At 57.5% G+C, this 16795-nt stretch overlaps 2 protein-coding genes across 5 annotated transcripts; one reads left to right on the forward strand and one right to left on the reverse strand.

Moving 5' to 3' along the window:
- Window positions 1-204: 204 nt before the first annotated feature.
- On the reverse strand, window positions 205-12391 carry NEURL4 (neuralized E3 ubiquitin protein ligase 4). Of its 4 annotated transcripts, none has more exons than XM_064271705.1 (29): window positions 12110-12391; window positions 10859-11303; window positions 10574-10639; window positions 10129-10427; window positions 9853-9964; window positions 9672-9760; window positions 8828-8900; window positions 8429-8693; window positions 8003-8184; window positions 7598-7683; window positions 7314-7476; window positions 7020-7218; window positions 6853-6929; window positions 6669-6747; window positions 6171-6340; window positions 5946-6077; window positions 4965-5110; window positions 4661-4885; window positions 4477-4575; window positions 4230-4391; window positions 3885-4049; window positions 3172-3330; window positions 2671-2850; window positions 2457-2544; window positions 2255-2362; window positions 1960-2104; window positions 1689-1801; window positions 1433-1598; window positions 205-819 (listed from the first exon to the last, which is right to left on the reverse strand). In XM_064271705.1, exons 1-29 carry the CDS (start codon window positions 12389-12391, stop codon window positions 615-617), a joined length of 4680 nt encoding a protein of 1559 aa, XP_064127775.1. In that variant the 3' UTR covers window positions 205-614. The 4 variants fall into 4 exon arrangements, with proteins under 4 accessions (XP_064127775.1, XP_064127774.1, XP_064127776.1 ...); XM_064271704.1 differs by having other exon boundaries at window positions 6165-6340; XM_064271706.1 differs by lacking the exon at window positions 10574-10639.
- A 134-nt stretch (window positions 12392-12525) lies between these two features.
- Window positions 12526-15943, forward strand: LOC111752515 (uncharacterized). The gene is made up of 5 exons (XM_023556401.2): window positions 12526-14020; window positions 14434-14541; window positions 14675-14746; window positions 14975-15063; window positions 15159-15943. The coding sequence occupies exons 1-5, from the start codon at window positions 13533-13535 to the stop codon at window positions 15413-15415; spliced, it is 1014 nt and encodes a 337-aa protein (XP_023412169.1). The 5' UTR covers window positions 12526-13532; the 3' UTR covers window positions 15416-15943.
- Window positions 15944-16795: the final 852 nt, after the last annotated feature.

A 16795-nucleotide genomic window follows, 5' to 3' on the forward strand; every position in this document is an offset into this window, starting at 1 on the left:
GGCAGCGGCCCCGGGCCGGTCGTGAGAGGCTGTCGTCACTGCGGACGGCCCGGAGCCCTCTACTTCGCGGGGCCCGGTGCACTGCGAGCAGCCCGAGGGCCGGGGCTCCGCCGAGAGGGGCGCGCAACAGAGAGGCCGAGGCGGGGGCTCGGAGACGGTGTTTATTGGCGCCTTAGAAATCTGAGCCAGTAACAACTGTACAGACGGTTCCCATCTTACCTCCCCCGCCCTTCCCCACTCCCGCCCGACGGCCCCCCGAAAAAGCAGCTTCATGTGGGGCACAGGGAGAGACTCCTGGGATTCACAGTAACCAGAAAAAAAACGGAAATAAATTAAGTCATATGAGGAGAGGAGTGACAGGGAGTCTTGTTCCCCAAATCAGTGCATGAAGAGGGGTACCCAGGGCCTGCAGAGGGATGTTCTGGCCCCCTGGACATGGAGATGTGCTCCACTTCCTTCCCACCCAAACCCGAGCCTGCCTACACGCTCCTGCGCACCTGCCAAGACTGAGCACGGTGCATGCCACGGGTCACTGGAATGAGGTGGAGGCAGCCGTCACCCGGAGTCCCTGGGCCCAGGGCCCAACTGTGCTTGTAGTAGTGGGGTATCACCCCTCATTCCACCCGTACCAGCAGGGCATAGAGGAGTGTGGCTCCTTTTTCCTTGGTTACCCACTCCAGTTCAGATGGCCTGAAGTGAGGGTCAGGAGGCTCTTGGAGGGCAGCAGAGGGCGGCCCAGGGGTGTAGGAGCCTGGGCGCACACACACCTGGAACGCCACCTGGGCCTGGTGTGTCCTCTGGGATTTGGGGTCCCGGAATCTGTCAGGCAAAAGACAGGGGAGTGAGACCTCTGACCCCCATCACCTCAACCCTTGTGTACTCGGCTCCAACCTGGTCTTGCTGTCCCTAAAATACTCCCACCTTAGGGACTAACTGTTCTTGATACTAAAATCTGTCTCCCAATACCTGTTTGGCTAACAGTGGACATCTTCCCTTGTCCTGGGAGTCATTGCCAGCCCACCGGAAAGGCTCAACTTCCCTGCTTCTGCCTGTGCCCTCTTTCAGGTCTTCTTTCTTCAAGTCCTCCTGAAATCTCACCTTCTGAATGATGCTGCCCTGACCACCCACCCCAACAGCACTTCTGGTCCACTTCGCCCCACTCTTCTTTTCCATAGTACTTACCACCTTTAAAAACACTAAATACTTATTATACATAAACACATTCTAGGGATAAAGACAAATTCCCCAAGAGAAAGGTTCCTTTCGTTCACAAGACAGCACAAAGTTAAGTGCTATCTGTTCAATGAATGAATGAAAAAAAGGAACTTTCAGGCGACTGATGAACTGAGCAAGACAAGGTAGAGACAGGGGAGGGCAAGTCATGGAGACCAAGTGGCCCTGGTCTGAACTCCCAGCCCTCCCGCATACTCACTGCACTTTAGATGCCAGGGTCTCGTCCCCAGCATACTGAAGGGAGGGGGAAAGCAGCACCGGAGGGGGCTGCTCCTCCCGAGGAGGTGCACAGTTCTCGCCAGGCTCCTCGAACCCCACCCCAGGCTCTCCCTTCAAGGGCCGGCAGCTCAGGATGGAGGCAGTGCCTGTGGGGACATCTGGGTCAGGGCAGCCCTTTTCATTCCTTCCATGGACCACAGGCCCAGCCTGCCCCACCTCTGCCTGTTCCACAGTACCTGCTCCCAGCTCCCCTCGGTCCAGCACCCTTCGTACAGCCGCCACATTGCTCCCATGATAAGCCATGTGCCACTTCTTGGACAGTGTCCCAGCCTCCAGGTGGGGATTTACCCTGAGAGATGGACAGATGGGGCAGAGCAATGTTACTGGCTTCCCAAGATCACCTCTGGACAGAAAGTCCTATACTTCTTCCAAGCACCCTTGTGGGGCCCGCCTTTCTCACGGGAGCAGTGAACAGTAAGGGGGATGCGTGACCCTACCCACAAGTACCTGAGGTTGAACCTGCACCAGCCGAAGGGCAGGGCATACTCCTGGGGGGGCTCTCCTCGGCGCCTGTGGGCCTCATCCCCTCGAAGCTTCCGGCAAGACTCACAGTAGCACAAGCTGCGCTTGGGCGGAGGCATGAAATAATCCTCTGCAGAAAAGCATGTAGCAGGCTTGATGCTGTGGTTCCTGCCCGGGGTCCCAACCACGCTGGCTCCTCCCGACCAGTCTCTGGGGCTCAGGACATGGCCCTGGACTGGCCTGGGAATGAGGCGGATTCAGGCAGGGATTGGGGACTCACCAGGAAGCAGCAGCAGCTCTTGGAAACGGGCGCAAAGGGCATGGTACTCGCAGCTCTTTAGAGGGCTAGCAGCCGGGGGTGGCCCCCAGCATACACTCTCCTTGATACCTGAGGGAGCAGAGGTGAAATCGGTCACAGGAGCAGGGGCTCCATGTGTGGGTGGGTGTGGATGTCAGAGCCTAGTCCCTTCGGGCTGCCTCACCGTCTACCATGTCAGCTTTCTCCATGTCCCCTTGGGTTGGAGCACCCTTGCCACTGGCAGCCCCTGGTTCAGGGCTCACGATTGTCACCTGCAGGGGAGAAAGGTGGTCAGCAGAGCCTGGGCAGCCCCTGGGCCTGCTGAGGCCCTTCTCTGACCACAGCCCGCCCCTCACCCCGACAGCCCAGTCTCCCAAACACCCCCCATTGCCACTGACCTGCTCGCACTGCCCATAGAGGTCCACGAGCGCATGGCAGGGCTGGGGGACATCTGTCACAGCCACCCCCTGGTCCACTCCATTGACATGGAGGTGCAGCCCCCCGGAGCTGTCCAGCCGCAGTCCCAGGATAGTGCCTTCAGGACACGTGTCCAGATTTGGCCCAAACTTCTCACAGATCTGGGAGGAGAGACCTGCTGTCTTCCAGAAACCAGCCTCCACCAGCAGCCCCCGCCTCTGCTCACCTGCAGTGCCAGTCCCTGGGCTTGCCTCCATGCTGCCCCTCACTTCAGTGATCTTCCATCCCCCAACTGTGACATTCTCAATAGCAGGGACAGAGGGAGGGGTCAGCAGTTAACGACACTCCTGCCCTTGCCCGCCCAATATAGGGCCAGGCCCAGAGACAGTCCCTCTTTGTTCCTGCGGTCCTACGTCCAGAGCTAAGGGTCCAACTTCCCCCTTTTGCCCAGCCCTCTCCCTTCTCTCTAGCTCCCTCCTCACCTTGAGACCGTTATGGAAGACCCCACGGCCCCGCAACAGCCAGACTGCCCGTTTGAGGGCACAGGCAGAAGCAGGGAAGTTGAGCCTCTCTGGTGGGCAGGTGATGACCCCCAGGACAAGGGAAGATGTCCACTGTCGGTTCAGGAAATCTATCCGCACCTGGGGGAGATGGCAACTATTTCCCAGTCAGGGCCTCCTGGGATGAGGTCACCCACCAAACAGAAGCAGGGTCCTCACCCACCAGGGAGGGAAGACTGCAGCTCCCTGCGACACTGCCCCTGCTCAGGCTTGGAGGGACCGGAAGCTACACATGCAGTTGTTTCCTTCCCTTTGGGCCTTGGTCTTGCTGTTGCCTCTGCAGGGACCCTCATCCCCAGGGGCTTCCTTCACCTGGCTAACCTTGACATATCCTTCACCTTGCAGCAGAAAGGACCCTCCTCCTTCCCTGTTCCCACACCTAGGATCAGGCATCGCCTCTGGGCTCCCCCAGCACCTCCCCACTGCTTCCCACGCCACAGCCCTTAGCGCTCCAGAGGGTAACTTTGTGGCAACTGATCTGCAACCCCCCCGATAGAGTGTGAACGAAAGCCCAGGAAATTCACCCAAGGGGTTTGCCTGTCACTTCTCCCGCAACCTGGAAAGGGCTTTCTCCAGGAAGGTTGGCTCTAGGTCACCTGGAGCCAAAGGAACAGGGGTACAGAAGCAAGGCCCACCTGGACTAGCAGCTGGGGCACCAGGGGCTGGTTGATGACCACGATGCCCTGATTGTAGCTGGCCACTCGCGTGGCTGTACGGTTCCCATTGGATAAAAGGATGTTCTTCCCATGGTTCTCCAGGAACTCAAGGGCTGTGGGCAGAATGGCCACCTGATTCTGGCCCTGGTATGGAGAAGAGACTGAGCTGCTAGGGTGGCTGAGGCCGCGCCTGACCCATCTCCCTTGGGTTTACACTGAGCTCGGGCATGAACCTATGCCTATCCATGGTGACCTGGATCAGAGACACCCGTGGCCACCAACCACCCATCCCTGAGCCCCGCAGGCCCTGCTGCAGCTTCTTACTCCCAGGCCATGCTCCTCGCCCTCCTCGTCCTCCTCGCCCTCACTGCCGGTATCCGAACTGGGGGAAGGAGGCTGGGTGCCTTCTGGCTCCTCCAGCCTCGTGGAGCTGACAATAGACACACTTCGAACCGGCCCGTACAGATCCAACACAGCCCACACGTTCTGGGGGCACACAGGGCACCGGAAGTCAGAGGTCAACAGTAACACTCACCCCACTCCCAAACCCCAAGGAAGGCCTTAGGTCTACCTTGGCAATGCCAGTGGCAGCCGGTCCCATGTCCTCTCCATCTACCAGGATGTGCATTGTATCATCTGCCCCCCGACGGATGCCCACACGGCTCCCCACCTAGGACCAAGGTGGGGCCAGGATAGATGCTCAGTCCACTTCTCTCTACCAGCCCCAGCCCCACCCCCAAAGCCAGATGCTTCACCCCCAGCCTCTCGAGGTTCCGGCCATAGTTCATCCTCTGGAGCTGCCCATCGCGCCTCACTTCACAGCTGGACACCATCCAGGTGGTCTTAGTCCGGAGCTCTGGCAGGGAGGGAGGCAGCCCTGGGCCGCCTCCCGCTCCAGCCCCCATCTCCCCTGGTGGCAGGGTGGTCAGCCCTAGCCTGAGGGAACCTGCCCACTTCTCATCCAGCTCTTCCACTTTCACCTGGAAAAGAGAACCACATTAGGTGGCACTAGCTGGGGGCATAAGGGTAGAAGCAGTCTGTCACACCTCCACAGCCCACCTCAAAGACTTCTTCAGCCTTGAGCTCCTTAGTGCTGAAAACCAGGCCATGAGCATAGCCAGCCGCACGCACTGCCCTTGTGCCATCCTCCTCAAGGGTAACATTCTTGCCACAAGTACTGTGGAAGCGGTGGGCTACACCAGCCACTGTGGAAAGAGGGCACCAGAGGAAGGAGTAGGAGTGGGCCAGCAAGCTTCAGTCAAGAAACTGACACAAGACAGAGCATAGATTTCAGGTCAAACAGGAAGCGGATATAAGGCCCCATTTGCCTTTACTCCTTCAGAACCTCTTGACACTTCTGTTGGTCAGAAGAAGAGTCCCTCTCGAGCCTGACATGCCCAATGTTATAGGCTGAACTGTGTCCCCGAAAAATATGTGTTGTAAATTGTAATCTCTAAGCCTGTGGCTATGATTCCACTTGGGAATGGGTTGTCTTTGCTACGCTAATAAGACAGAATTAGCGTAGGGTGTGTTCTGAGTTAATCTCTTCTGAGGTATAAAAGAGATTAAACAAGTAAGTGAAGAAGAGATAAGAAAGAAAAATGCCAAGCCATATGAAGACCACCCTGGAGCAGAAGCTAAGAGACAAGGACCTTCCTCCAGAGCTGACAAAGACAGAAAGCCTTCCCCTAAAGCCAGCACCCTGAATTCGAACTTCTAGCCTCCTAAACTATGAGAAGATGAATTTGTTAAGACCATCCATCTGCGGTATTTCTGTTACAACAACACTAGGTAACTAAGACACCGAGTTTATGATATCCTGGCCCCTTGGTGGCAGGAGAGTGTTATGACTCTGTACGCCAGGAATAACTGATTCCCGCCCTTGACCATTTCCCACTCTGGCTTGTTCCCTCCCTTTAGCCTGCAGCCCCCACAGCCAGCCTGTCTGCAAGCAGATTCCCTGCCCTGAATGCACTCCACCAAATCCCACAACAGACAAACCCAGCCCTCCCCGCTTCCCTCCCTCCCTGCTGGTGGAACCTGGGGAGTGCAGGGGGAATGACTTCTCAGTGGCGGTGTTGCTGGTCGCCAGGCTATTGTCCATGGGGCCGGTGGCATTGGTGATGGACACTTGGACACACTGGCCATACAGATCCACTACTGCATACACCTCTGGGTGGAAAAAGGAGCAGTCTGAAGCCCAACAGCCTGGGGTAAAGTAGACTGAAGGTGGCCGGTCGAAAGCCACAGAGTAGTCACCTTTACCCGGAGGCAAGCCTGAGCAGGCGGCGCCTTGGTCCTGGCCATTGATGAAGTAGTGCAGATCACCCTTTGCAGTCCGCATCATGCCGATGCGAGCGCCCGTGCCCAGCGCATCCAGGTCGCATCCATAGTTATTGCGCATCGTGTTACCATCTTGCATGATGGCTGTGCCACTAGGAGATGGCAGAAGGGGTGGGTCAGCCTCCCAGCTTCATCCCACACAGGCCCCTGCCCAGTCTCTGCCTGTCAGAACCTTGGCTTGGGGTTTTGATCTGGGTCAGAAGCCCATTCCTATCTCCTTCATTTCTGAGATCACCCCAGGGAAAAGTAGGAACTACCCTACAAGGAAGGAGGGGTGTGGCCCCAACAGGGCTCGGGGGCTTACCAGAACTGAAGGGAGGGAGCAGCCCGATCCCCCATGGCCACCAGAGGCCCCAAACCCTGATTCCCTCACACACAGCTCCACCTAGCCCAGCCATTCCCAAAAGCAGGCAACGCAACCTCAGCATCCATGTATCATAGTCAATGTCTGTCATAGTGTTGGGAAATTCAAGGTCTTCAGGCCGAATAGCAGTCACTCCTAGGAGAAGACAAAAGGAGGTTAGGGCTGATCCCCCAGCCACAGGCTTCCAGCAGCCCACCCCCTCCCCACCCCGCCACAAACACACACACAGACGCCCCTCACCAGCCTCAATGGAGCCTGACCAGCGGTCCACCATCTTCTGAATGACAATTTCAAACAGCTCTCCATCCCGCAGGGCTCTGCCACAGAGCGTGGTGATCAGAGAAGGCCTGCCTGGGTAGCCGAGGCTGGGCAGTAGGAAAGTAGGAACACGAAGCCCAGACACTGACCGGTTGGAAATGACGATGGCGTCATTGAACTCGCTGCGGCAGTTGTGACGGAGCGCGGTGCGGCCCCCATTCGTGATGACCGCGTTACTGCCATGCAACTGGTGGAAGCGCAGGTCGGAGCCCCCGGCCCCTGATGATGGGGAGCTCGGGGACGTCTGGTTGTTTCCCTCAGGGAGTGGCTCAGAGACTGGAGGCACCTCTGCAAGAGTGGATACTAACCATTAGGCATACAGGTGTTTCCAAGGCCTCCCAAGGCCACCCCAGCTCCCTGTCCCGGCCCAGCCCGGCCCTCACCCACGTCGTCCACAATGGTGGCCTGGGCCGCCTGGCCATAGAGATCCACGACAGCATAGACGCCTGGGGGCACATTCCAGGCCGCAGGGCCCTGGGTCATCCCATTGACAAAGAAGTGGAGAGTCCCGTCCTCCCGCCGCACCACGCCCACCGTGTCCCCTGCCTTGGAAGAAGGGGGGCTGCAGTGAGGAGTCAGGCAGAGCCCCGGCCTGGGCTGGTCCTGCACCAGCTCTGCTCACCTACTGCCCCCACCACGCCACCTGGTGCAGCACCCACGCTCCCACCTTGAGGCGGTCCAGGTTGTGCCCATATTCATCCAGAATGGTGGTCCCATTGTGCATCACCCCATTCCCGGTCATCATCCAGGTCCCTAGAGGGATAAGCAGTGGCGGAGGAACATGAGGGGGAAGGCAGGTCTCCCTCCTTTGAAGACAGTCCCTACCTCACTGCCCTGAGCCCAGATAACCGAGCTTGTCTTTTTTCTGACAGAGGGCTTTCTTACCTGAGCAAGGCAAGAAAACTGCAGTTCCCAAGTCAGTCACGGGCCCTGGCCATGTGGCACTCGCCAGCCACTGAATTAAGTCGTCACAAATGTGACAAGTGAACAAAGGGCTAGAGAACAATGCCAGGGCTGCGGGGACAGCGTCCTCCCTGGGACCCCACCTGGGCCGCCCTCCCTGGGAGCTCACCAGAGCGCAGGTTGGTCATGGTGGAGGGCAACTGGAGGTAGGCAGGATTGTGGGTGGTGACACCAATCTCGATGGAGCCAGCCCATTTGTCCACCATCTTGTCGATGCGCACCTGGAACACCTCACCATCCCGCAGGGCCCTGCTGCTCAGCACCACGCCGTGATTGAAGTCATCGGTGGCACTGAGGGCAGAGAAAGCGGGCACTCAGACCCCTGACACACACTCTAAGCATGCCAAGCCTTCACCCAGTGATGCCTGCCCAGCCCCCACTGCCCCACGTCAACCAGTTAAACTTCACCCCCAGGAGGCTCCCCCTTTCTGTAAAGGATTCCCCAGACCACTTCCCTCTGCTTCCCACTCCCCAACACTCCCCCAAACACATTAGAGCCCCTTCTGCAAGCTTCTCCCCACCCCATGGGCCATACTGGGGCCTCAGGGCAGTGCGTCCCTCGTGGGTGATGGCTGCCTTCTGACCACAGTTGGGATGGAAAAGCAGGCGCTCAGGTTCTGCCTGGGCAGCCGGAGCAGCACGGCGGAGCGCACCCTCAGGGGACAGCGCCCGCAAGATGGCATTGTTCCGGCGCAGACGATCACTGTGGTTGTTATTATGGACAATGGTCACCTTCACTGCCATCCCATACAAGTCCACCACACCATATACCACCGGGGGTGTCAGTGGGGTAGCCACACCTGTAGGGACAAAAGACGGGGATGGCAGGGTTGGGGGGAAGGGGAAGTAAGACAGGAGGAAGGTGTACCGACCCCAGTCCCCACCCTACCCCCAAAAGCCCTGGTCCAGCAGCCCTCTTTGGGCTTTCTCTTACCCTGATCGATGCCATTAATGAAAAAGTGCAGGGCAGAGTTGGACTTCCTTGTGAGACCAATGTGGTCGCCCTCCTGTTCAAAGCAGAAAAATAACCGGGTGTGGAACCTATCCGTAGGCAACGCATGGACTTGCCCTAGGGACCACAAGAGCAGAGTGGCCCTGGAGTCTTCCCACCACCCCATTCCACAAGGAAATTGCTCCAAAAAGTGTTCACATAGTCTCAGACCACCCTGGAACATACACAGGGCAGGCCTACGTCCCCATTTCCTGGACACCACGATTATACATCTATCTAACGCTCAGTAATACGCACCACACGCTGAGTTAAACCATTTTACAGACGTTTCCAAACAATCTATAAAATAAACGCTACAGGGAAACCTGTGAGAGCTGGAACTCGACGGGACTGCCTTGCTTTTTCGAGTCTCACGGGTTTTCCTCCTTTGATGGAATGCAATCTTAGCATATTCCCATGTCCATTAATTGAAAATCTTTGAGTTTTCCTTCTCTCACAGGCTTCTGCCTTACACAAGTTCTGGCTTTATCGTTTGTACTGTATTAATATTCTCATTTTAAAGACTAAAGAAAAAAATACTAAGAAGAATAAGCTTTTTGCCTCCGGTCACCACCACAAATGGTAAGACAGTAAGATGAAGTGAACCCATCTGAGTCCAAGATCTGAGTGCCTGACTGTCGGGCAACCTGCCTTCTCAGAAGGAACCTTCGGGCAAAAGACAAAGGGACTTGCTTTAGGTCACAGATGAGCCCATGGTACCAAGGCAGGGATACAGAGTACCCATGGCTCCCTGGAGACAGGCTGGGGGCTCGGGGCCCACCCTCACCTGCAACTCATCCAGGCTGAACTCACAGTACTCCCGGCGGGTGCCCTTGCCATTGGTTAGGATCCCACAGCCACTCATCATGATGGTGCCTAGGTGAAGGTGGACACTCTGGTTAGGGTGAGGGCTTCCTTCTCCTCAACAACCCCCAGGCCCATGCCCCCACCCTTATCTGAGGCTGTACCTGACTGGAGGTTCGTCATGGTAGCCGGGTACTCCAAGCTATTGGGGTTGTGAGTGGTGACGCCAATCTCGATGGAGCCCGACCACTTGTCTACAAGCTTGTCAATGCGGATCTTTAGTGGAGTTATACCAAAGGGAGGTCGGGGAATGTAAACGGAGAGAAGAGACCCTCAGCTTTCAGATCTCTGCTAGGCCCCACCCTCCCAGCATCAAGGACAGAGTGTCCGTCTTTAGCTAATTGGCTGGGAACCCAATCAGACCCCAGGATCTTACACACCTCAAACATCTCATTGTCCCGAAGGGGGCGGTTAGTCATGACAACCCCATTGTTGAATTCGTCCAGGGGCCGCCGGCGCTCAGCCGTCTTATTATTGTTGCTCAGTTTGATCAGGGTCCCACACTTCTCATGAAAGAGCAGAGCATCATTGGAAGTGAGGATAGGTGAGGTGGCAGCACAGCTGGACCCTGGCCCTTCCTCTGCTGGTGGGGAGCTCAGGTTCACATTCAGGAGCCCCCCGTTGTAGGCAGAGAGGATGGCGTTGCTCACCACCTCTGAGAGCTCCATGCTGGCAAAGTCTACAACATAGAGGAAGGAAACGGAAATGAGGCTTAGCGTGTTCTCCCTACCAATCTCGTGAGTTCCCTCCCAAACTCTCCCTGAGATCTTACCCTTGTCCACCTCACTTCCCGTTCCCCTTCCCAGGGCCTCCCCAAGCCCTCACCATTATGCGACTCAAGGCTCTTAGGAAACGTCTCTGGCCGGGCCTGCGCTGGGGACACCATGAAGGCTGGGGACCAGGTGGGAATAAGGGGAATAAGGGTTCATCCTCTGCTTCAAGGCCCACAGCCAGGAGACCCCTCCTGTAGCTCCTGTTCTCCCCTTCAACAACTAGGAAGTCAGAGCGGCCCTGTCCACACCCAGCCCCATATTTTATGGCATCTCCCCTAGTCCTTCAGCCATTCCGTCTGCCCCCAGCCCTCCACCAACACCCCAGCTGTGTTCTCACCTTCATCCCCAGAGGCCCCCTGCTCAGCCAAGGCAGAATCTTCAGGGGGCGCAGAGGGCTCGAGGGGAGGCATGGGGGTGGGAGTAGGGGGGCTGAAGCCTGGCTCAGAGGGTAGCACAGTGATCTGGGTGCACTTGCCATAAAGGTCCACAACAGCCCAGACTCGAACAGGCAGGCCTGTGGCAGCCACACCACAATCCCGCCCATTCACCCAGAGCCGCAGCTCCCCAGCCGCTGTGCGCTCCACACCCACACGGTCCCCTTCACCAAGCTGGTCCAGGTCCTGACCATACTCCTCCAGTACAGAGCGTCCATCCCGCAGCACCGAGCAGCCTGACACTACCCACGAGCCCCCCTTCAGCCCCGTGGCACTGCTTGGGAAGTCCAGGACACTGGGGTCCAGTGCCGTCACCCCGATCTCAATAGAGCCACTCCAGGAGTTGACCTGTGATGGAAGGGTGGGGAGTGGAGAAAAGCTCAGAATGGGACACCAGTGGGTCTCCCACCACCAAGAAGCCACATTCCACAGGCCACTACATCTTCCTCTTCTCATCTCTCAGACTCTTCCCTTCTCTCTCTGAAACACTAATCCAGAGACAAAAACAAGTCTTTTTCTGGTCTGTCTCACGACTGTTTGGGCTGCTCATCCCTATCCTATCCTCAGATCCTCAGCATCTACCACACGGTTCCTTTCCCCACCTGGCTGTCTGAATTTCCTGGCTTCAGCCCCTGGTCTCCTCTAACTTCCCTGGTTTCTGGGGCCCCTCAACCACCCAAATGCACAGCTTCCCTGCCGCTCTCCCTTATCTATCACTCTCTACCCCAGGGCCAAATTCTCTCCCAGGCTTTCCGACTCCACCCAATTCACTCTCCTCCCAAATTCTATCTCTGGGAGCACACACACCTCCCTCATCCAACTTTCAGGCCATTTCTGGATTTGTCCTTTCCTTGGTATCTCTCTTCTCCCACCACATCTCGGACACCTCTCCAGCATCATCACCCAAGCAATTGTTCCAGGAGGCCTATTCCCCAGCCATTCTACTGATGAGCCCGTGTCTTCTGCGTCTCTTTCTCCTTCAGACTGCATGTTTCTGCTTTATGATCCTATCCTGCCCGTCACCTGGTGTCCTACGATCTGTCGATTCCCTCTCGGTACCCGGCTGTGGGCTCCCCCCAGCTGCCCTACGCCGTGTTCTTCTGGTGCCCTCCTATCACTCTCAGCCTCTCGGTTCCACGGCCCCGGCTCCGCACCTTGCGGTCGATGCGGACAGTGAAGACGCGTCCATCGCGCAAGGGTTCCCGGCTCAATACCAGCCCGTGGTTAAACTCCTGGCCCGGCTGCTGCCGTCGCGCTGTGCGCCCACAGGCCGACAGGCTCACCAAGCGCCCGGTGCGCGGGTGTAGCTCCCCGCCACTGCCGAGGCCCCCGGTGGACCCCGGTCCTGGGCCACTCCCGCCGGGACCCCCACCCCCGCCCGGCCCCGGCCCGGGGCCTCCCCCAGAGCCCCCACTCCCACCCGACCCCGCCGCCATCGCCGCTGACACCGGGGCCGCGCGACAGCCGCGCTTGGCGGCGCCGTGGCAACCGCGGTGGACCGATAGCCTGAGGGAATAGAACCGGGGGCGGGAGCCAGGTGTGCTTTACGGCATTGCCGGGCAACGCAGCGTCCCGGGCTAGGGAACTAATGACTACCACGGTGGGAACAGAAGGGCGATGGGGTCGGGCGGGTCTGCTTTACGGCACGGCAGGGAAACAGTGCGGCTCCGAGCAGGGCAAAGATTTAAGCAGGGAATTTTTGCGACAGTGGAAGGACGAAACGATGCCTCAGGTATCTTTACGACGGAGGGGGTTCCGGCGTCCACTTTGTTTTGCGACAGAGGCACCGACGACCCCGACGTCGTTGAGGGAAGAGACACCTCGAAACACCCGCTTTACGGCAAGAGTAGGAGGTTTCTTCTTTCACGCTACACGCTTTAAAGCTGTGTGAGCGGCACTTGTAGAAGCGGGGAGAAGCGGCGGCTTTGTAAATGAAAGTCTCTGCCCTCCACGCTTCCGAGACTGGAAGTGGCTTGCGACACTGTCGCACTTCTCCTAGCTTGCCTCACGCCTCTCGTGAAAGGCAGAGCTTTTGGGGAAAAAAGCTCGCAGATGTTTTAATCCAATTCAACAAAAATCTTAGATTTAAAAGCCACGAATAAAGAATCCAAAGAAACTTCGTTAGGCAGTTTGGAGCAACGGTGCAGATGGTTCCCAAAAATCCCCCAGACCTGTTCGCAAACCCCCAGCCCAACTCTCCGATACTCGCGCTAAGGGTGAGGGACTGTGACGTCACAATTCAGGCTTCTTGCTCCCCAGCAAGGCCTCGAAACTATGATTGGCTGATTCGGACGTGGGCAGTGAAGGGGAAGAAGGGCGGGAACAAACACGAGAGACAAAGAAAGAATACAGAGAGGACTAGGAAGGGAGGGGCGAACAGCGGGGCTTCCAGCCCGAGGTCGCGCTACAGGGTCTTGATAACGCCCACAGGGGCTCCTGGGAGCAGAGGGATTGGGGACCAAGGCCTGTGCCCAAGTACCGCCGGCCCATCGCGTTGGGGTTGGGGTCTCGGGGGCGGGGCTATGTGGTGCAGAGAGGCGGGGCCGGGGTAGCTGAGAGTGGCCCCCAGGTGGGGTCATGGAGAAGCCAGAGTCTCTGGGGACCGCTGGCGGCCTCAACGGGGAATCCGCCGGAGTGGCATCCAGGGGCTTGCCCCGAGGGATCCGAGGAGTGGAGGCAGGCGCCGGGTTGCCATCCGGAGTAATCTTGTTTCATGGTTCTGGACCCTCCTTGCACCCCGGGGGAATCGTAGTTCCTAGTTCTGGTTCCAGCCGGTCCCCCGGGGGAGTCCTCGGTTCGGGGCCCAACCAGCACCTCGGGGAGGTTGCGGGCCACAGCCTTGGGTCCGGCACATACCCTGACGGATTCAACACCCCCGGCCCTGGAACCAGCGTATCCGGGGTATCCAGCCCCCGGTCCGGGGGAGCAGGGGCGTACAGCTTGGGGTGCAGTCCGCGTTCCGGGATACCTTGCCCACATTCCTACAACTCCTATGAGGATCGGCCACGCGGCATCCTCAAAAACAACAGCACCGTCTTGATGCAGAAATCCCCCAGTGCGGAGAAGTAAGGGACCCAGAGCAGCTGACCCGCAGTCGGGAGCCGGGAGGGAGGGTTTCTAGACACAGGAGGGGGCGGAGCCAGGAGGGAAGAGGCGGAGTCCTGAAACTCAGGAGTGAGAGTAGATGAAGGGCAATTGGGTGGGAAACCGGAGGTCCTGCGCCTTTGGGGAGAGTAGCAGGGGCCCGGTAAACCCTTGCTACCTAGGTGGTTGTCTTTGGCTCTGACTCCAACCCACCCCCATACCTCTGCCCACTTGGTGCTTATAATTACAACGGGATGCAAGAAAGGATTTTTGAACAAAAGAATGAGGGAGGGGTTTGAGGAGGGGATCACTAAAACATTTCCTCCCCCCCCTTTTTTTTTTCTTCTGCCCCGCTTCGCGCCAACCCCCACCCCCGCTTTTTCACCCCGACCAGGAAAAAGTCTCAGCGCTGGGATGAGATGAATATCCTGGCCACCTACCACCCTGCTGGCAAGGACTATGGATTTATGAAGGTGGATGAGCCCGGCACTCCCTACCACAGGTGCTAAGCTCTCACCCCCAGCTTTTCCTCCCAATTCAAAAGTGGAAGGGGGGGAGGAGGCCAGAGGCAGAGAGGCTCAGGGACGGGCTACTGCCTGATGCCGCCCTCTGCATGGCTTCTGCCTCCTCCGCAGGCTGCAGGACAGGGATGAGGACCTGTCCCCAGGCTCCTCCCACACGGTAACACCTGAGGCGCTGGCAGAGAGGTGAGAGTCCTCCCAGAGATCAGTTGGGGTATGGGGCCTCTTTTTCCAACCCTAAACTCTGGAGTCTTGAGCCAGTTCTGCCTTTTGGCCCCCAGAGTAAGAGGTGCTACAGTTCTCATCAGGCCTGACCAAGACCCATCAGGAGGTCCTGCCAGCTTGGCCCTGTCCACCATCTGCCCCCATTGTTCTTTCACTTCAGTATCCCCAACTAGTCTCCCTCTCCTTCAGGTTTGCAACAATGGACAATTTCTGCCCAAAGGTCCTCCAGTACGGTGATAACAGAAGCTCAGGGTCTCCAGACAACTTTTCCAAGACATGTGAGATGAGGGGTAGGGGTTGAATGGGAAGGGAAGGCAGAGTGAGCCTTCAGTGAGAGCTGGCAGGAAAGCCAAGCTCTCACACTGGCTCACAGACTCCAGTGATTTTGACAAGCGCCGCAAGGCCCACTATGATGAAGGGAAGTTCCTCAAGACCCAGAAAGCCCTGCCCTTGGATGATGAGGAAGACAACAGTGGGGGCAGTGCAAATATCAGCAGTGGCAGTCAAGGTGTTATGCTGGATCCAGAGCCCAGGCCTGTGGAGAGAGGCTGGGCAGGAGAATTGGCCAGAGGAGTCAAAGATGAGACTGGCCTAGTGGCCAGGAACCACATCCTGGAAGCCAAGGGTTAGCTTTGAGGGGAGTCGGGGTGCTGAACTCAAGGAAGCTTTAGTCCAGAGCCAGTTCCTCCCTTCCCTACCACAGTCCCTCTTCCCCAGTGGGTATCAGACCCAGAGTCCTGCTGCCTGAGGGGGAGGTAATGCTGGGAGGTGACCCCAGGGCAGATAGGACAGCTGGAGTGGAGTCCCCATTCACGATAAGATGCCCAGGGAAGGCTGACTGGTGAGGAACAGAAACCCAAGAGAACCATGAGAGATGGAGAGGTTACTAAAGATTCTCTAAAATGGGAGGAGGAAAAGAGAAGTAAGGGAGATGCGATTCTAGGGCTTATGCTTCTCTCCTGTGGCGGAGCCTGTAGTGTTGACAGCCAACCTCGGGGCAGGAATACCCCAGGTAGCCATAAGAATCAGATTGATTTGGGTGACTTTGCAGATTCCTCTACCTCCAGAAATCCATCCCCAGCTTTGACCCCTCCTGCATCGGAACAGGAGATCGATCATCAACGCAAGGAATATTACAGCAAAGGAAGATACCTGAGGTCCTGCTCCCACCCGGAGCTTGAGGACACAGAAGATGAGCAGCTGAACAGTGAGAGATGGGCCTGGCCAGGCTGGTGGCAGGGAGCCTGAGACCAACAGCCTGATGTCCCCCAACCCTGCTCCGTGTGGTGCTTCCAGGCTCCACCAGCTTGACCTGGGTGGTTGAAAATCCAATCAGCACTGAGGTCCATCTGCTGGACCATAAAGAGAGCCCCTTTCAGGATCACAAGCCCACTGAGAACTCCCTGACAGTGACAGTGACAGTGACATCATCACAGCTGGGCGAGGGCACCGGGCCACCATCACTCTGGGCCTGGTTTCTGGCACATTCCCACTCCCAAGCTCTTGCTCCTTTCAAGCCACTAGTTCAGTAACAGGTAGTAAGATAGGCCTTAAATATCATGGAGCCCGAAGCTGACATTGTATAGGAGAGGAACCAGGGCAGTCCAGAAGGGGTTGGGGCCCCCTCCAGCTTGGCACCAGTCCTTGACTCCACTCTGCCATCCCAGCCCTACTCAATACTACCCTGTCCTCTAAGGACAGTAGATCCCAAATGGTGTCTAGCTGGTGTCAGTGAATGGTGTCCAAGGGGCTGAGCTGGCAAAGCCCAGGGGGCTCAGAGTGGGAACCTGGAAGCAACCGAAGTCCCCCAACCAGGATGTAAACCAGAGCAAGGGCCAGGGCGGTGCTTGCACCGGCCAGGGAGGTAGAGGGCCTGAGTGGGTAAGTTTGGGGGAGTCTAGGGGGGTTGCAGGGATAAGACCTCATGCCTGTTGCAAGGAAGCCATTAATCCAGCCCCTTCTCTTTCCAGATGAAACCTTGAGGATTCTATGGAGTCAGGAGGAGACCAG

The sequence above is a fragment of the Loxodonta africana genome, chromosome 18 (assembly GCF_030014295.1).
Source record: "Loxodonta africana isolate mLoxAfr1 chromosome 18, mLoxAfr1.hap2, whole genome shotgun sequence".
In the NCBI taxonomy this organism is placed as follows: domain Eukaryota; kingdom Metazoa; phylum Chordata; class Mammalia; order Proboscidea; family Elephantidae; genus Loxodonta; species Loxodonta africana.